The sequence below is a fragment of the Nannobrachium achirus genome (assembly GCF_963921795.1).
Source record: "Nannobrachium achirus genome assembly, chromosome: 16".
NCBI lineage: Eukaryota > Metazoa > Chordata > Actinopteri > Myctophiformes > Myctophidae > Nannobrachium > Nannobrachium achirus.
Genome location: NC_137823.1, coordinates 45,369,432 through 45,390,202, shown reverse-complemented (window position 1 = coordinate 45,390,202; position 20,771 = coordinate 45,369,432). Strand labels below are relative to the sequence as shown.

The window sequence follows — 20,771 nt, the reverse complement described above, 5'->3', positions numbered from 1 at the left end:
TGACAGTGGGACGCCGTCCCATGGCACGTCCTGATTGTGACAGCGGGCCATGTTTTCAATTATCACCGGGTGAATGAGATGTGGGATTATGTGTTTATATCGGATGAATGGCTGGGTTTTGCACAATGGGGACTGTCACTGATGCATTGGTTTTTCCATGGTAATATTCAGTCTCAATCAGGCACGTGCACACATACTGTAGACATCAAAGGGGGCTTGAGCTCCTGCCCTTTTACCCGTCTGTAAAAGGTGCCCTCTCCAGACCATGAATGCAGTTTTCATTATGGTGAAAGAAATGTAAATGCCCTCTTTCCATGCCATATCTGAAGGCAGCATTCAAGAGAATTGCCTCGTCCAAACTCTCCTGAACTTGAATGCAGTATCTTAATATAATATATAAAGTGTAGAAATCCATGCCATTACGCCACATCTCCAGTATTGACTTGATTATGCTTAGTTCAGTGTGGTATCGAGCACCGAAAAATAGCCGACCTCCAAGCTCACAACGTGTCGCATTGTGAGCTTAGAGGTCTGCTGCTATTTTCGATGTTTTCACCAAAAGGCCCTTTTAGAATTGTCAGCCCCTGCCTCTCAAAATTCTCTGCACGTCCCTGGTCTCAATAAGACGTGATTACAAATCACCAAGCGATCTATGGCGTTTAGCCTCGGTGCTCACTGAGTTCTCCTCCCTCTGTCTCCTCTTTCTGCCAACAGTGTCAGCCCGGTCCAGAGCAGCGGCACCCAGAGCTGAGCCTCCTACGCAGGCCGTGGCCAGCGTGGACAGAAACAAGCAGGCCTCGGGAGTGTCCTTCGCCAGGACACACAGGAGGCCCCCGCAGTCTTCCTCGGGCCCTCGGCAGCCAGAGAGACAAGCTCTGGCAGGGACCCCGCTGGTGGACAGGAGGCCCCACCGCTACGCCAACAAGCCTCAGTCTGACCAGAGGAACCAACGCAACGCAGCCTCTCAACTAGGTGAGAGCAGTGGCAGGGGAAAAGCACTCACAGGTTTTACCGAAGTAAAAGTATCAATACCGCAATATAGAAATGCCCTGTTACAAAGTAAAAGTCCTGAATTCAAAATGTACTTGAGTAAAAGTGTGAAAGTGTTGGCATCGAAATGTACTTAAAGTACCAAAAGTAAAAGTACAAAATGTTTGATCTACAAGCTCATGTTGTGAGCTTGTAGATCGGCTATTTTCAAACAGCCAAGGTATGAAATAGGGCTAAAGTGGTTAAGGTATGTTTTATAATATTATAGTTTATATCTGCAAAGTAACTAGTAACTAAAGTTTTCAAATAAATGTAGTGGAGTAAAAGTACAATATTTGACTCTGGAGATGTAGTGGAGGAAAGTAAAAGTATTGGAAATCGGAAATACTCAAGTGAAGTACAAATACCTCAAAAGTGTACAGTACTTACAGGAAGTAAGTGTACTTGGTTGCAACACACTCTGTTTTTTGGAGCCGTGGGCGGAGCCCATGGTCTCCCTCTGAGTGGCAATGTGTGTCCTGTCTCACCAGTGAGAACTGTCCCGTTGAGTTCGAACAGTACCTTTTATGACCACACATGTTAAGGGAGGGGCGCTGTTTTCAGGCCAGGCACACACACGCACACACACACACACAGGGGGGAACACATAGAATCAAAAACATAGATCTGGAAGTGCTCAATTTCACGGCTCCACTTCGAACCAAGGTTTGATTTTTTTTTATCTGTGACTGCTACAAATGTTAGAGCCTGTAGGCGAATCCACAGAGCACTGCCCTGTAGATGTGGTGTCATGGTGCCAAGCGGTGCGAGATCAGAGAAAAAGGCTAACAACAGATTATATATTATATATATTATATTATTATTATATGTCAAGCGAAGCATGACCATTCGTGTCTAATTGGACGTTATAGTCAGTTACAATGTCCATGATAGTCAGCCTTACAACCCGGTTAACATCACTCAAAATGTTTACAAAACACAGGTTTACTGTGCTGGCAAAAGAATCTCGGACCGAATACAATAGTGTGTTTCCTATAGCAACCACACTACAGGTAATTAACATTTCACTGTGTACAATTGTGACTGTGGAATTGTGATCAAAACATTAGTTTAATTTACAAAAAGCTAGATTGACCAATGTTGTTTGTGTATCACTATGTGTCACGTGTGTGTCCAATGTGTTACCAATAGTTTCCATTTCACTAGTGTCCGTTGTGTTATGCTACTGCTAGGGATGGGACGATATGAAAAAATCATGTCATAATTATTGTGACCAAAGAAATTGCGATTTACGATATTATCGCGATAATCAAATATCCCCAACGTCCATTATCCTGGGGCGGAACATTTGCAAAAAAATAGCAGATCTACAAGCTCACAACGTGTCGCGTTGCGACGCGTTGTGAGCTTGTAGATTGGCTATTTTTTGGCAAAGAGATTTGGTAGAGAGTGAAAAAAATACTGTATCAAGTACGTTATTTCCAGGAGGTTTTAAATGGTATGCAGCTCAGCTCAGCAAATAAAAGGTGAATTGATCCCAGTGCATGACGGAGGATAATTTCACGATAAATGTAAATCTCCACAATACGATTATTGTGAGTGTTTTTTTATCACGATAAACGATAATAACGATTATCGTCCCATCCCTAGCTACTGCTAGTGTCCATTGTGTTGCCACTAGTGTCCATAGTGTAAACCCGGGCCATGCCTGGTATCCCTTTCTGTTCATAGCATCTGAGTCCGTTCATGTGGTGTCACTGCAGGCACAGAGAGCCCTGGGCCGGAGCGCACCCGCCAACAGAGCCACCATTACCAAAAAAGCTGCACCAGGTACAAATGTGCAGCACCAATTTGGTCCAAATAATATCCAAGTATCATGGTCGATAACTTTAATTGATGTTATTCGCGTGTGTGTGTGCGTGTGCGCGCGTGCGTGCGTGCGTGCGTGTGTGCGTGCGTGTGTGATTCCAGAGCCCGAGGAGTATGAGGCCAAGGACATCACTGTACGGGTCATGTCCCCTCAGTCCGTTCTCATCTCTTGGGTTGATCCCGCTGTTGAGATGGGGAAGGTCTCCGCAGGAGCTTCGTCCAGGTAGGACTCTGTGAAGAGAGAATGGAGAGAGAGAGCATGTGTGCATGCATACAGCACTGCACAAAACTTAGACCACTTCAACCATTTTCAGCCTATCTACACAGTGTAATTGGTCCTCCTCACTAATGCTCACTGTAAAGGCCTTTTCACAGAGTCTGATTTTCCGTGCGGAAAAAAACGGACAATTATTGTCCGAATCTGGACAAATTCGGATCCGGTGTGCATGAGGTCATAGATACATCATGTGTTCATTTATTGTCAGTTTTTTCCGTGACGAAAATCGGACACTGTGTGCAAAGGTCTTTAGATGGCACCATTTCTGTCTACTCGCTCTGTCTCTCACTATCAGGCGGGCTGTGGACAGTTCAGAAACCTGCCTACCAGTGACATCATCGGTAGGCAGGTTTGGTCATTTCAAACGAGATCACAACGAGTCGTCATGCGACCTGTTGTGAGCTTGTGGATCTGCGATCCCCAAAGTTTCTAATTTCAATGCAGTGATGCATTGATATTAAAAAGACCACGCAATGGTCGGATGGCCATCTGTCCTCCTCTTTATCTTCTGTAGAGATAAAAGTTTCCCTTGCTTGAACTTCGACTGCCTTATCCTCTCATCCAGATCCTACACAGTGAAGTACAGAGAGAAGGGGGAGTCAGCACGCTGGGAATACAAGGAGAGCACCCAGAGAAGAGTACTTATAGACACTCTGTCGGCAGACGGCATGTACGAATTCTCGGTCAGAATCTCGCAGGGAGAGAAGCATGGCAAGTGGACTGTCTCAGTCTTCCAGAGGACCCCCGAAGCAGGTAGGCTTTGCCGCTGACCTTGTTTTGGCAGTATAATAAAGTGACAATTCAAAAAAATAAAAATAAAAGACCATCAGATGTTACATTAGATTTGTATAACATTATCAAAAAGAGGGTAAATTGTGTTTAGGAAACATACCATTTAGGACCACAGTGGAAACAAGTCCTCAGGACTTTTTTGTGTTATCTTTTAGCCTAAATGTCTTTTGGTACTCTGTGCTGTTTACATTTCTGAGGCTGAGTTCTATAACCGATTCCAGCCCAAGTCATCTAAAGTCAGGGTTCTGGGCAGTATCTACTGTATTATCATGATTTGTGTTTGTCCCATAATTCACTCACTCTGTCTCTCTCAGACTCTGATTGTTTCCTGATCTCTGTATTTTTCTATATAAATATTATACGTTTTTTGCTTATTACCTCATGTCGCACCTTGACACATTTGACATCTAGCCCTCATTTTGAGAGGTGATACTGGCATTTGGCCAGGGTTCTGACATGAATGTAGAATTTCATACGGACTCACGGGATCCTCCTGAGCACATCAGGTTCACTGGGATGTCAGCATTTACAGCCTGGCTCGATGCTCAGACTCCATCTGCAGTTCCATACACTAGATGATCTCCAGGGAGACTGGAAACGTACAGTGTCAGTTTTCCCCTACATTTTAAAAGCCTACTGGCAGCGACCTCGTCACTGTGTTACATGCTTAAGTAGCTTTTTCCCTTTTCTGTTCCGTCTCTTTTTGCTGCTTCTGTTCTCCATGTCCCGCTGGTGCCCTGCCGTCTTTCCATTCATTGTTACCTCTCCTCCACTCGCCAGCACCTGCCGGTCCGCCAGAGAACTTTGAGGTTAAGCCCCTGAGAGGGAAGGGAACGGCTGTCACGGCTACCTGGGACCCACCTGATGAGCCCAACGGGAGGATTCGAGGTAACACAAAGCACTAATGAAGCATAGCGTTAGTTTATGCAGGACACTTGAGTCACGTGAGATCCTTTCCTACTCCTCATTCACAGATCTGCTGATCATTACATCACTCTGTCTAATCCAGTGGTTCTCAACCTGTGGGTCAGGACCCCCAGGGGGTCCCCAAATTATTTTGGGGGGGTCCCCCCATTAAAAAATGGTTAAATAATATATACCAACATAATGGAATTAAGATGAAACTTGCCTTATTCATTGTTCTTTTAATACAGTCAGACTTGAAGGGCCTCAATCATTTTCATAACTCACAGAAAGCCAGGTTAATTAAAGTAAAACAACTGCCCACCACGGTGGAGACTGGGGTTCAATTCTTCCACTGTATTACTGGCTTGGCCAGATGATCCAGTGAGCTGTGTTCAAGGGAAGGGTGTGTTTTTGTTTTGTTGCTCGACTAGTGACTCCTACATGTTGGTCAGGGCACCTGTTCAGCAGGACACTGAACTGGGAGGGATAGCGTGATCCTTTGCTTACATTATGCCGTCCAAGTGAAACGACTGTCAGGTGTTAATAAACAGCTGCTGACTCCATGTGTATCGGAGGAGATATGTGGTTGTTGTCTACACCACTGTTTCCCAAACATTTGTGCGTCGCGGAGACATTTTTGTGGGTCCCTTAATTTTTTTGTTTCCTACATTTAGTTTATACTTTTTATTATTTCAAAACATTCCCAAAAACAGCAAATATTTTCATGAATTAAAAAACTAATTTGATGTAAAACGAAATAAAATAAATCACATAAATTAGAAAACAAATATTTAAAAATGTGCGAAAATAGCCCATCTACAAGCTCACAACGTTGTGAGCTTGTGAGCTTGTTTTCACTAGGGTCCCAGGCAAATGTCTAATTTCTCTTTTGGGTCACGAGCTAAAAAGAACCACTGGTCTACACCCTCCCCAGGCCAACAGTAAAAGACGAAATATGCAAACTCTGATTTATGAGGTTTTCCTTCCAGTATAAATACTCCAGTATACTCTCCTCGTTTTCAGTTTAGTGATAGTGACGTATACTCTCCTTCCACAATAGAGTACATCATGTCTTACGCTCCTGCCATGAAGCCCTTTGGGATGAAAAGTGTGACGTACCGCGGCAGCACCACCACGGCCACCATAGACGGTCTCACGCCAGGGGACCGCTACATCTTCAAGATCAGAGCCACCAACAGGAAAGGACAGGGACCGCAGAGCAAAGCCTTCACTGTGGTCATGCCAGGTAGTACATCATTTTGTGTGTGCGTTTGTGGGCGGGCACCTACAGTACGTAGTATGTACTGTATGTCGTTTTAAGAATTGACCCTTTTCACACAACAGCCACTTTGATATCCAGCCGGTTGGACCATTTGCTGAATGTTTTCCCTCTACCTTCTCTCAGTGTTTACCATCTCTCTCGCACTCACCCTGTCTATAAAGGCTAAAAGAATGGCCAAGAGATATCTAAAAGAAAAACAATTGTGGGTGTTTTATGTAAGCCATTTACCATGAGAGGGAGTGGCACAACCCTGAAACAGTGGTAAATCAGCCAACAACCCACAACCTCGAATGGTAAATTGCTTTTCTACCACTTTTTCCATATAAATGAAAGAAAACACAGTTGTAACTTGCAAGGATCTTTATTTACAATCATTAATTGTTTCAGTGGGCGGGGTCCATGAGCCAACTCAAGGTTGTTTGCCTATGTACCACTGTTTTAAACCAATCAGAATCCAGTATTTGAACATGTGACTAGAAAAAGTGGTAGAATATGGTATTACTGTGTGCCAGCATGAACTGTGTAGGTGCTGTTCATGCTGGCACGCAGCAACACCTAATTGAAACACACACACAGTTAATGTTATTACCTTCAGGTGAGTTTACCCGTCAAAATATCTGCTCTGAAAAGGGTCTAAATTTCCATCATGTTAACATAATCTCTCTCTTGCCAGCCAGCAGTGCTGCCTCGTCTTCCTCGAAGAACCTGGACAGACGGCGGACGAGCCACGTCCCCTCCAAGCAGGACAGCCACGACGAGGAAAGCGACCTCCGTCCAGCGGAGGTGACGGAGGAACCGACCACACCCGATGATCAGACAACGCCGGCTCCGCCTACCAACAGGCGGACACGCCCACTCACTCAGACCCGCTCCTATCACAGCATCTTCTCCTCGGTGAGGGGCTCGGTCAGGAACGGGGTGAACAGAGGCACCTCGTCCAGAGCCAGAGAAGAAGAAATGGAAACAAAGGACGAACAGGTAGAGGAAAAGAGTCCCACCACGCCGCCACCGGCACCAGCGGAGACGGACGATGAGGCCGTGGAGGAGCAGAAAAGCCCAGACAACGACGTTGTTCCTCCAGAGAACGATGTTGTTCATGAGCCTCCGACTCCTGAAACCCCCAGCCTCAAAGTTGTGACTCCCTCCCCGACTAAAAAAGCCCCTAAGCCCCCCAAACCACCCAGAAGACCCATCAAGATCAGGGTCCATCAGAAACCAGGATCTTCAGGATCTTCAGGAACTTCAGAATCTTCAGGAACTTCAGGATCTTCAGGATCTTCAGGATCTTCGGGATCTTCTTCACCTTCCACCTCCTCTTCATCTTCATCCTCTACTTCCTCTTCATCATCATCTTCATCCTCTTCCTCCCGCCCTGACCCCTCACATACTCAGGAGTCAGCAGCAACGAGAAAGGACCACACAGCTCTCACTTACCCAGAGAGTAAAGATGCTTATGCCCAGCCCAGCGTAATATACACTAAACCCTCCACTCCTGCTCCAAAGCATGAGGCACCATCACAGCTCCAGACAGAGGCACCATCTGTGGGTAGAGGTTCCGCGACAGGTGGGCGCTCCAGTGGGTCTGGGTTTGGATCAAGGTTCGGTTCTGGCCGTAGGCATCCTGCGGTTCTGTCAAGAGGGAATCCCACCCGGGTTTTGAACGGTCACAAACCCTCGACTGCCAGCTCTCAGGCCAGTTTACCAACTAGAACCCAAGCCGCATCAAACTCGCACCAGTCAACCCCGTCGCAGTCCACTTTGCCAAGTGGGTCTCAGAACCACGACTCATCAAACACGTACAATTCAGCAGCGTCTGATTCTGCTTCACGAACTGGGTCACAGAGTCACGCAACTCCAAACACAGACAATCCAGCGTCATCTGGGTCAGCTCCACGGACCGGATCAGAGAGCAGCGCAACATCAAACACGTACAATCCAGCATCATCTGGGTCAGCATCACGGACAGGATCCCAGAGTCACGCAACTCCAAACACATATAATCCAGCATCTTCTGGGTCAGCTTCACGGACTGGATCACAGAGTCACGCAACTCCAAACACATATAATCCAGCATCATCTGGGTCAGCATCACGGACAGGATCCCAGAGTCACGCAACTCCAAACACATATAATCCAGCATCATCTGGGTCAGCTTCACGGACCGGATCACAGAGCCACGCAACTCCAAACTCATATAATCCAGCATCATCTGGGTCAGCTTCACGGACTGGGTCACAGAGTCACGCAACTCCAAACACGTATAATCCAGCAGGGTCTGGGTCCGCTTCACGAACCGGGTCAGAGAGCAGCGCAACATCAAACACGTACAATCCAGCATCATCTGGGTCAGCTTCACGGACCAGATCACAGAGCCACGCAACTCCAAACTCATATAATCCAGCAGGGTCTGGGTCAACTTCACGGACCGGATCACAGAGCCACGAAACTCCAAACACATATAATCCAGCATCATCTGAGACCACTTCACGAACCGGGTCAGAGAGCAGCGCAACATCAAACACGTACAATCCAGCATCATCTGGGTCGGCTTCACGGACCAGATCACAGAGCCACGCAACTCCAAACTCATATAATCCAGCAGGGTCTGGGTCAACTTCACGGACCGGATCACAGAGCCACGAAACTCCAAACACATATAATCCAGCATCATCTGAGACCACTTCACGAACCGGGTCAGAGAGCAGCGCAACATCAAACACGTACAATCCAGCATCATCTGGGTCGGCTTCACGGACCAGATCACATAGCCACGCAACTCCAAATACCTATAATCCAGCAGGGTCTGGATCAGCTTCAAGGACTGGGTCAGAGAGTCACTCAACTCCAAACACATATAATCCAGCATCATCTGGGTCAGCTTCACGGACCGGGTCACAGAGCCGCACAACATCAAACACTCACCATTCTAGACCACACAGCCCATCGACATCACATACACGATATCCACTCACCGACTCACTCACATCACAGAGCGGGTCACGGAACCCCTCAGCCCCAGACGCACACAACTCGGGCAGCTCCCAGTCCACTTCACACAGAGGATCTCACAACTCTGCAACTTCACGCAACACACACAGCTCACAGCACACTTCTCACGAACCAACTCAACAAGACACAGTGTACAGGGAGGGGAATGACGACGGCAAGCACCACCCAGAAACAGAGGAGGTCCCTGGAGATGGAACCTCGAACACCCGGTCAAGAACATCTTCTGATACGCACACACAACCCACGGAGGAGGAGAAGAGGGAGGAGGAAGGAAGGGAGGGAGACGGTTATGAAAAGCCTCTCTCTTCTCCTTCCAGAACTCGATCTTCGATTATTCAGAGATTCCCCTCGCTCGCTAATCGTTACCCAGAGAGGTTTGGTTTGGGGTCGAGGGTGGGCAGGGTCGATGGTCGACAGGACGGTAGGTTCCCCTGGAGCAGAGCGTCGTCCTCGGTGGGGGCAGGCCGGCCCGTTTTAAGGGGCACTGCCACAAGGGTCTCGGGGGCGGCGGGTGCCGCAGGCGTGCCAACACTCCAGGAGACCAGTGACGATGGAAAGACGCCTTCCTCCGTTGACCCCATAAAGAATGCGATGGGCACGGGGTCACTTAAACCATCTTCTACCAATAGGAATACAATGCATGGTGGATCTCGGCAACCTACCCGCTCTTCGTCCCCCTCATCTTCTTCAAACTCCAATTCCCATGCATCCTCCGTTGGACACAGAGACTCCAGGGAGCCCATTTATACAGGAACGTCTAACAGTAATATTGATGATAATAGTAATAATGACCATGACGAGGATTATCTTGATGAAGGGAGTAAAGAGATCTATGAGAAAAATGATAAAGTGTCGGACGCCACAGTGGCCCCCAAAAGGACAGCTTTAACATTAAATGACCCTGACAGAACCTTGGAGAGCAACGAGAGTGAGGATACGAGAGAGGTTTCACCTAGGACCAGGACTGGCTCATTTTCCGCCCTCCCACCATTCCAGAGACGTCCCGCTCTAGGACCCAACGGAAGGGTACGCTCTCCTCTGCTGGCAAACAGGCAGTTGGGGGGCCAGAGGTTCCCCCTCAAAGTGCAACCGGCGCAGAACACCAGGTTAGGGTCTTCTACTTCAGATTCATCATCAGGCTCAGCCTCCTCTTCTTCATCCGCAAGTGGCCGGGGCTCAGATCATCGGGTTGGCAGCGGGACGAGTGCTGATCCGACAGACGGATCATCTAGAGAAACCTCCCATTCATCATCATCCTCATCATCCAGGGATGACACTGAGGGCCAGGGTACAAGGACCCGTTACCCGGGCCAGAGAGGGAAGCCCACCAACGGCGGTGGACTCAAACCTGCCTATGGAAATGGTAATACATGTTTTGTGTTTTGTGTGTGTGTCCTATTGTACTCCAGTGTCAAATAGCTGGTCAGTGAAAAATATATAAGCATACATTATGATGTGTTATTGTTAGGGTTGCCCGATCCCGATCACGTGATCGGATCGGCCGCCGATATGGCCGTTTTTATAAGATCGGAGATCGGGAAAAAAAAAAAATCGATTTTTTTTTTTTTTTTTTTTTTTTTTCAAAAAAATATTTTCTGGGAGTACTGAAAGTTACAGGTAAGGTGAATGCGATATGAAATGTAAGCTTACCATAATCACAGTAATCCTTAATCATTTTCAATCATATTCAAGGGCTTTTGGAGAAATGAGACAGACAGAGCACTGCAGAGGGAAGGTGATTGTGTCAGACTCTGTGTACAGCTGGCAGCTGATGCCAATAAGTAGTAATTGGCCCCTTGCTAATGGATCAAAGGAAGGCAATTATGTCTCTCTGCACTGTCAACTAGCTCAGTGGTTCTCAACCTGTGGGTCGGGACCCCCAGGGGGGTCCTCAAATTATTTTGGGGGGGTCCCCAGATGATTAACTTAATGTGCAACATTGTTTTCTCTCTCAACAGTAAACAAATCAACATAAAGTTTAAGTGTATAGAGGGTATCTGCACATTTCGAAAGTGAAAAATTAAGGACTTTTTAATACCTCTAAAATGACAAATTAAACATTGGCCAAATTGTCAAATATTAAAGCCAGAAATTGGGAAAATAGCCGATCTACATGCTCACAACGCCTCGAGGCGTTGTGAGCATGTAGATCTGCTATTTTCACAATAGAACCGTGTTATACAAAATATACTTCCTCAACTCTTCAGGGTCGGGGGTCCCCAGTTAAAATATGATTATTTTGGGGGTCACGGCCTGAAAAGGTTGAGAACCACTGAACTAGCTGCTACTGCATACTTTTAAAGCAGACTGGTTAATTGGTTCTTAACTTATTTTGTTTCAACTTTAAAAATGGCCAATGTTTTACCAGTTTTTATATAGTTTGTTGATTATTTTTTATGCTGTAATGGTCTATTTTATTTTATTTTTTGAGGTATTAAACAGGTTTTAAAAGTCCTTAAATCGTGACTTCACTGCCAAATTTCAAAGGCCACACCAAAGGTCCGCTGCACAATGATTGAGAAACACTGCACTAGTAGGCCTATATCACTATACACTACTCATAAGCTTTGTTTTTAATTTGTTGATTCAGTGCTGCACTAATTGATAGAATGAATAGAATTTTTTTTTCTTAATGCCTTGCCAAAAGATCGGATCGGGAAAGATCGGGATCGAATCGGAAGCAATAATATTTGATCGGTATCGGATCGGGAGCAAAAAAAACCTGATCGGGGCATCCCTAGTTATTGTAGCACCTAGATGTAGATATACTGTATCAAATATATTACAGTCCTCAGTAAAATGTTGTAGCGCTGCTTTAACTGAAACCTTCACATCATTAAGGTAAAAATGTTCGTCCCAACCTGACGACAGCACATGACAAAGAGTCCTCGTCATCCAATGAAGACAACAGCAAAGCCAATGGTCGCAGGTTCATTACTGGCCCTGATGGAACAAAATGGGTTTGTATTTATTTATATTTAATCAAATAAGATGAGAAGGGAGATGCAGGGAGATAGATATACAATAATGGGAACAGAACTAATAGCAGAGACCACTGGTGGCGCTGGGGAGGCGGTGGGAACAAACAGGAACATACCAAAAGTCCATGGACAAAAGACAGCAGGAGGAAGAACAGATTGAGGTGAGCTTAGATAACCCGGCAATTGTTCAGCTGACTGCCACGTGTATAATGTATGAGTCTCGTGTAGTTTTAGTTTTAATAAGCATCCGTATGCACCCACATAGCTCAGTTTGTAACCTCTCAAGTGTATTCTGTATGAACAAACCTCGCAGGCTGCGTATCATTCTATCACTTAATCTATCAGGACAATAAAGTTACATTACTTATTTCCAGAGCTGTCTTGTAGACTTGGCTTGAATGCAAGCAGGAATAGGGTGTAGCATGTTAAGCTACTCATAGCACATTATAAAATCAACAAATATTCCACAGATTACACATTGTAAAAAAAAAATATGCCTTCTCTTGTATTGTACTCGGGAGACATTTCGTTCTTAAAACTACTCACAGTATGAACAGATCTGAGTATGAATTTGTCGTTCAAGTGTAAGATGAAATATTGTACAATCGTTTATTACTTGATGCTTCCAATTATCTCTTAATTCTTTCAGTATGGCATTTTAACGCTGCAAATAAATTGCTCTGTTCATCTGCTTGTTGAAGTATTTATAAGCCACAGGAGTATGACTTCACTAAGTCTCTGTTGTTGTAATGAGACTTCCATTCAGATGTTAGCTCTAAGAATTGACCGATTGTGTTCATTCCGAACTGTCCAGGTGGTGGACTTGGACCGGGGGGTTCTGATGAATGAGGAGGGGAGGATTCTTCAGGACTCCCAGGGAAAACCCAGAAGGGTGGTGCTTGGAGAGGATGGACGCACCATCTTTGGTGAGACACTTCACGCACCCTTGGATATTAGGGTCAATGACCTACAGCAGTTCTCACTTAAAGGATAAGGGGGCTTCAGTTGTAGAAATAAACACAGAAAACTGTTCCTTAACATTTTGCCAGTGGGCTCTAACCTTTTTAGATATTGTATATCTAGAACTGTCAACGGCAAGATTACATGGAGCAAGCGAGGAAAATGTTAACATGTGGTCTATCATTGCAGATAAGCTTAAAGGGGCACTCCACCACTTTTCAACCTATCTTCATATAATAGGTCCTCACTAATGTTCATGATAAAATATCACAATTTCTTTCTACTCAGTTTGGGTCTCATAGGAGAGCTGTGGGTGGGTCAAATCCTTCCTACCGGTGACATCATCAATGGGAAATGCAAGCTAATAGAAACTGCAGGCTTTCTATTCCTGAAAAAGTTGCAATGTTAAAGTGGAAGCCATTGTTCTCGTGATAATAAAAATCTTTTTTTTTTTTTTCAAAAATATTATTTAATTTTTTTTTTGTCAAACGATGATGTCACCGGTAGGAAGGATTTGACAGCTCTCCTATGAGACCCAGACTGAATAGATTTTTTTTTTGCTATTTTATCATGAACATTAGTGAGGACCTAATATGAAGACAGGTTGAAAAGTGGTGAACTACTCCTTTAAGGATATGATTTATTACACAGTCATTACACAGTGGTTAGAACTTTACACAGGTGTGCCCTGCTTTTCATGGCATCGTTGGTCCTGGGAGGGAAGGGTGGGTGGGTGTGATTATTTTCTTTTCTTGTTTTTTCTAGTTTATAAGTTGTGTATGTGTTGTACAGTATGTACATGTATCTTGTTTCTGCTTATTGTATTCTTATTTTTTATTCATGATGCATCTGTTTATACTGCATAATTGTATTCTTTCTGTGAATAAAAACAATAATTGATAACAAAAAAAAACACAGAAAACTAAAACAAAGACAAAAACAATATAACCCATAGAATTTTCATTATTTAGATGTATGACCTTTTGTTTTGGTAAGAAGTGCCAGATTTGTGAAGATGATTAACAGTACCGTCATTGTGGGTATGTTATACCAAGACTTTATAGGTCAAGGTTTTTCTCCTCAAGAAAATGACCGACAGTAGAAAAGCAGGGCCCTTAGCCAATGAGGAGCAGCGTTCTTGGTGACATCACCACTAACAAGTACGACCTGATATAAATAACAACAACACGTGGGCTGGCTGAAAGGCGATTATAGTATGTTCTCCCAAATCTTTAGATACTAAAGTGTATAAAATGTATGAGTCTCAGAAGTAATGTCGGAGTGCCCGTTTGGCAGATCTTTACACCCGTCCCATATATGTTGAATTGCCAGGTAGATTTGGGTAGATTTTTGTGCCCATACATGGTGTTCCATGCGAGCCCACACTGTTTCGTAGGAACAGTATTTCTAGTTTAATCTACTGTATATAACGTGATTCAACAGGCTGGTTCCGGTGCACGGCTAGCCTCATTAATGTCCTGTCCTCCCTTTTCATTCTTCTTCACCAATCCACACCCCAGACCACCAGGGCAGTCCCCTGGTGAACCAGGACGGCATGGCTCTCTTCGGTAATGGCCGGGACAGCCGACCAGTAGTCAACCCCAAAGACAAGCTCCTCACTGTAGGCGGTAAACCTATCATTGGGCTGGACCGGCCTAAACTCAGGACCACCACCACCACCACCACTACCACCACAACTGCACCCACCACCATACCCACCACCACAGAGTCAGAGTGGAGCTCTGAAGAGGAGTCCACAATAGAGCCCTTTCCAACCTGTCCATCAGGAACCTACTCTAAGATGGATGAAGACGGGTACCCAGCACTGGATGAGGATGGAGTTCTGGACTGTTATCCTGAAGGTGAGTCTTTGTCCATATTAACACAGCAGCCGTTTTGCTCATCAGGTGGGGTTTGTGGGGTTGTCTCCACCCCACCCCACCAAAGTAAGATAAAAAATGGCTGCCATGTGAATACAGGTATGGTCAATATAAACATTTAGAGATAGATGTAACTTCAGTTTTGAGTTGCAGATTAGTAATGAATGGCCAAACAAGACATGGCCATATAGTATTTCAGCATTAAAACAAACCTGGTCTTAAAGGGGAAGACCACCCATTTTCAATAAAGGGTATGCACGTCCACTGGGACCCGCCCCCCTAATCTAGACTGAGTGGAAAAACATTGAGCAGCATGGAGCATTGGAGTTTGAAAGTGCTAGTTGCAAATCAGTCAACGGCCCTATATACCACCTGTTTCTAAATTGCACATAATGCAGGAGGCAGCAGGATGTTGTGTTGTAGAAAACGAGTGCTTCCAAACTCTGACACTTGGAAAAATTAAAACCTGCACAGAATTACTTGACAGAAAGTAGCTCATAGCATGCCTATGGTGGATTCTTATGAAACAAAAACTTGACAGATAGAAAGAGGGCAATTCAAGCTTTCAGTACAGCCGCAATGTTGATGAGTTTAACTTTGTTTAATACAATCAGATAGGACTTTTCTGTTTGGATGTATGGGCTGTCAATGGCAGAAATTTGTTTTTTGCCACTCAGTAGGCTTTCCCACATAACTTCCATCAACAGTGATGTCATGTGCATACCCTCTATATTGAATTGTTGTAGGATTAACAATTCCAAAATGCAGTATTTTGTTTTAGTTCTACACAATAGCAGAGGCAAAATAAGTGTATGACTTCACTACATCCCTCAGTTGTATTATTGTTTGTCAAAGCCGTCCCATCTAAGGCCTGAAGTGTTTCCTGTCTGTGCCCGCAGAGTCCTATAACAGTGTGTGTGATCTGGTCAGAGTGTGTGCAGACGTGTGTGTCTATGTGAGACCACTGGAACCACATGTGAGACTCCACATCTGGAGCCTGGCTGTGGTCAGACTAATACTGGTTTAAAAACACTCCCTGGACCCTCAGTCACACACTGCCGTTAGCATTACCACACTCTGGAGCCTATAGGCATGGACACACACACAAACACCCAATAATTATAGATAACAACCAAAGGCACAAAATAAAAAGAGAGAGAGCACTATATACTGTATGGTATTACGGCCTTGTACTGTATGCTGATCTGTTTTTTTTTTAACTGCTTTTAGTTTTTGATATGTTTAGAATTGCTATTCATCTACTGTTTTTATTCTGTATATTATGGAGCAACCCAACCTATGTTTTTTATTTTTATTTTATTTATTATGTAGTGCATGCAATAAACATCTTAAATCTTGAACAAGGTCACACACAAAACAAAAACAAAAAATGAGGTCCAACTAAAGTGAAACTGAACAAAAAAAGAAACGGAAAAATCAAGATGTAAGACAGATGCATGTGCTGCATGTGTACAACGTCGTACAATAGACCTACTGTATATTGTCCATACAAATGTTATAAGTCCGACAGGGGCCCTAACAAGCACAAACACATCCAAACATAGACATATTATTCAGACAGCTACAAAGATGTTTCCTTGTAAAGTCTAATCGGGGAAAATATGAAACAGTGCGCTGTAAAATCTTTATTGGCAATTTACAGTAACTGTGTTCATTTTTACAGTACACTCTCAAAGGAGTTAAACTCACACTGACACTGCAGTGTAAGGCGTCGTCCATTGCACATTATGACACACCATGTAAAATAGAAATTCCTCTCACATCTGTTTGTGTGTGCTGCATGGGATTTCCTGTGTGTGTGGACTGTATGTGCACATATATGCAGCTTATTTTGTATGTGTGAGAGTGCGTGTGTGCATGAATGAGAAACCCTGTCTACGGCTGTCACTATTATTACATAATCGTCTAATCGCAATTATTTGAGGTAATCGCAATTATTTTGCATAATCGTTTCCATGTTGAGAAATGTTAATATAGTTACAAACACTTTCAAAAAGCAGTGGAAATAGCAGATCTAAACAAGCTCACAACGCGTCGCAACGCGTTGTGAGCTTGTAGATCGGTTATTTCCACTATCAATGTTTTAAGTATAACATTGTCAAATATGTCAGTAATATATTTGTATATTTAAGTTATGTGTCATGATTGCCATGTGCAACTTCACAGCCTAAAAGCCAAACAGAAATGTAATTGTCAACGACAAATACACAATTAAATCGTTAATCGCAATTATTTGAGTGACAATTAATCGTCATGTAAAATGTCATAATCGTGACAGCCCTAACCTTGTCTGTGTCGCTACTTGAAAATGTATAGGTAGTAATGTGAGATTGATGCCACAGCCTGTCTTGCTTCCCTGACAGAGGAATCCTCAGGGATGGATATGGACTCCACGGTTACAGAGAGCATGGTGCCTGATGCTTTAGCTCTTGATGAAGGTATTGGCTGAGTATGGCCACCAACCAACCACCAGGCCGGGTTGACCTGCACTGTTTGTTGATTGTTTGTTTGAATGTTCAGCTTTGGTTTCGTCCGTTTGTTTGCTCTGCTTCCCTCTTTCCCCTGCTTTACATCGCCTGCGGACTTTATGTTTGGGTTTCTGTTCTTGTGCGTTTGATTTCTGGTCCTTGGGTTGTGTTTGGTTCAGCGTTTGGGTTTTGGGCTTTCTCCACTGCGGGCTGTTTTTAATCTCCCTCATCCCCTCAAAACTGGACCCACGCTGCCTGTGAACTCCATTACTAACCCAAAGAGAATGCCCTGGCTTGTGACTTGGTGTGACGTATTTGCTGTTGTGTTGTGTTGTTACGTAATGCATGGACCCAGAGTTCAGTTGAACGCTAACGGAATGGAAATGTGCACCTCGACGATTAGCCGACGAAAGCTTATGTCTGTTGTAGTTTTTGCTACGAAACTGTTTTGTTATTTTGCTTGAAAGTTGTCACATGAAGCATTACAAATTTCTTAGTCCTAGCTTGCCATAGCTTGCAGCTGTGTGCATGTGTGTGGACCATGATGTAATGCCGAGGGCCGTTGGCACCGCACAAGTAAAGAAATAGTGAAGAAAGAGGAAGGAACTAAGGACTAATTGAATTTCACTGAGTATATTCTTACACATTTTGTCAAGCTCTCAGACAGCCCTTTCGGCAATCTGCTGCGAAACGTCATCGTCTTCACGGCCCCTCACGTGGAAAATATTGGTATCAAAACATTACATAAGAATAAGCGTTGGCTTTCAAAGGAAACAAGGCCGGTTTCCAATGAGGTCACACACCGTTGCCCACAATCAATTAAACCACTATATGACTCATTACGCTGATTACGCAGAGATTGAGGAAACAATTACGAGTGATTACCGAAAAATAGCAGTCAGCGTGTTATTGAATTATGCATTGTAAAAGCGTGTAATTTCTTTGCGCCATTACCTCACCGACGGCTTTGATGTTGCTAGATGAGATTCTTGTCCAGACCACCCTACGGCCGACAACCGCCATCCCCACCACTACAACTACCACCACCACCACCACCACCACCACCACCACCCCTACCACCACCACAGAGCTCCCCACCCCAGAACCAGACACCAGGCCCTTCAACAACAGCCCCAAGGCAGAGTTTGACCTCGCGGGAAGGAAACGATTCACAGGTACTCTACGCTTTCTTCCTTGTCTTTGTGTCAGTGTGTGTGCGTGCATGCGTGCGTGCGTGCGTGCGTGCGTGCGTGCGTGTGTGTGCTTTTGATTGATTGATTGAAGAATGTATTAGAAGGTTGCATAGGGAAAAGTACAGTTTCATGACAGTACAAATCACTGGTACAAGGTCAAGATCCTAGTAAACTTTTCGGCTTATTTACACAGGAACCACTTTATGTATCTCATATAACATTGAAAGACAGACGTATAGAACACATTAGAGGAAATGTGGGGAAAAAAGAAGATTTAAGGGCTTTGCACACAGGACCGTTGCGTTTTTTTTTTCTTCTTTTTTTCGTTTGCCGCATGATTAAAACGCATTGGATTTGGTGTGCAAGGCTGTGCGGAATCTACACTGCGGATCCGAAAAGGAGTCATAAAAGGAGTCAATGAGTTTTTACCACATGCGACAAGACACACAAATCGGGAAAAAAACGCACTGCCGCAGCCACTGTCGGAGCCGGTGTGCATGAATTCATAGAGAATCATTGTTTTCATTAAAAAATGAAATAGTCTGTTTTTTTAGTGCGAAAAAAAAACGCATCTGTGTGCAAAGCCCTTTACAGTAGAAAAGGGGAGGTACTGTAAGTATGGGCTTAGTCAAGTTTCGAGTAGCAGCCGTCTGTAGGTGTCTTTTCATACAGATTTTGAAGGAGGTTAGGGATTTACACTCCCTTTAGGGCTTGCGGTAGGGCGTTCCACATGTTAGTGGTATAGCAGGAGAACAAATTTATGCCTTTTTTAGAGTCAAATCTGGGTTGAACGTGATCTGTGCAGTTACCTCTGGTGTTGTAATTGTGGACATCCTTGACATTTAGGAAGTATTTTGTCAGGTACATGGGTATCTTGGTGGTGTAGTGTATCTTGTACACCAGCCCATTGCAAGATGCTGTATTCTGTCAGCTATGGTGAGCCACCCCACGCTTATATAGTGATAAGTGGTGAGGTGGCTTGTCATGTCCAATTACTTCCTTAAATGGACTGCATTTACAGTATATAGCGCTTTACAAGGTATTTCACATTCACCCATTCACACTCATACACTGATGGCGGAGGGAACCATGCAAGGCACCAACCTGCTCATAGGGAGCAGTTAGTGGTTCAGTGTCTTGCTCAAGGACACTTCGACACATAGCCAGGAGGAGCCGGGAATCAAACCTGGAACCTTCAGATTCCAAGGCAGCCGCTCTACCTCCTGAGCCACTGTCGCCCAGTTCCTTAAGCCTAGTTCAGATCAAAGATTATCTATACTTAGTCGCTTGCCAAACACAGCCGATCTACAAGCTCACAACGCATAGATCTGCTACTTTCGCCACAGGACACTGTTGTACAATGGAGCATAAATTAGTAGTATTAAAACGTTGCAGAGAAAAATCGCAGCAGTCTGAATTACCCCTTGGAGCCGACTACAGCCGAGCATGTGCAGCATCATTTCTGTTACTTCAAGGTTAAGTCCATTATCTGTGATGGATGTCTTTGAAGAGACATTATTTAAACTCCCAATAGTAAGATGAGTCGTGATTCGACTTAGTGCATGAAAAATCACTCCTCTCCATCCGTAGTTAATCAGTTTTTGGTGGAAACCCTCTGTGGGATTATAGTCGTAATGCCAACAATAAAGGGGGGTAAGAGGTGGGGGGTATGTGAGAAAATGAGAGAGACAGAGAAGTTATCTCAGCATTTAGATAACATGGATATCATTTAGATAAATGCATGCGTTTAAGTGATTGTGATTTTCATAACGCCTGTGTCCAGAGTATATTGCATATACATACTGTATATGCTCGCATGTGCGTGCGCATGTACCGTAAGTGTGCCTCAGCGTCATAAATAATATTCCGCCTGCTGACGTGTGCTCTGTTTTCTTTCACGGAGAGGAAAAATGAATTCTGGCTCGCACATCTTGGCTCACTCAGCTGCACTTCATAAATACATTCACAGAACTTGACTGCTCATATAACTTACATGAACAATGGTAGGCCAAGAGAAACCACCTCGAGGTGACGGAAATGCCATCATTGTATTTGGTCTATGGAAATCAATAGGATCAACGCCATGATCGCAACAGGGCGACTCGTGAATGACAATCTGACACGACCACTGCCTCTGTTTCGG

The 20,771-nt window shown here is 44.5% G+C and overlaps 1 protein-coding gene across 1 annotated transcript in view; it reads left to right on the top strand.

Annotated features, from left to right (window-relative positions):
* Positions 1 to 20,771, top strand: part of fndc1 (fibronectin type III domain containing 1) — a gene marked incomplete at both ends in the record, with an annotated part of 67,565 nt that overhangs the window by 21,783 nt on the left and 25,011 nt on the right. The window contains 14 exons of the mRNA XM_080744970.1: positions 715 to 972; positions 2,722 to 2,820; positions 2,962 to 3,082; positions 3,702 to 3,889; positions 4,709 to 4,816; positions 5,895 to 6,083; positions 6,790 to 7,881; positions 7,959 to 8,065; positions 9,108 to 10,488; positions 11,967 to 12,085; positions 12,921 to 13,032; positions 14,587 to 14,928; positions 17,331 to 17,405; positions 18,416 to 18,610. Coding sequence (XP_080601096.1) covers positions 715 to 972; positions 2,722 to 2,820; positions 2,962 to 3,082; positions 3,702 to 3,889; positions 4,709 to 4,816; positions 5,895 to 6,083; positions 6,790 to 7,881; positions 7,959 to 8,065; positions 9,108 to 10,488; positions 11,967 to 12,085; positions 12,921 to 13,032; positions 14,587 to 14,928; positions 17,331 to 17,405; positions 18,416 to 18,610 — 4,386 coding nt within the window. The remainder of the gene's footprint in view (positions 1 to 714; positions 973 to 2,721; positions 2,821 to 2,961; positions 3,083 to 3,701; positions 3,890 to 4,708; positions 4,817 to 5,894; positions 6,084 to 6,789; positions 7,882 to 7,958; positions 8,066 to 9,107; positions 10,489 to 11,966; positions 12,086 to 12,920; positions 13,033 to 14,586; positions 14,929 to 17,330; positions 17,406 to 18,415; positions 18,611 to 20,771) is intronic.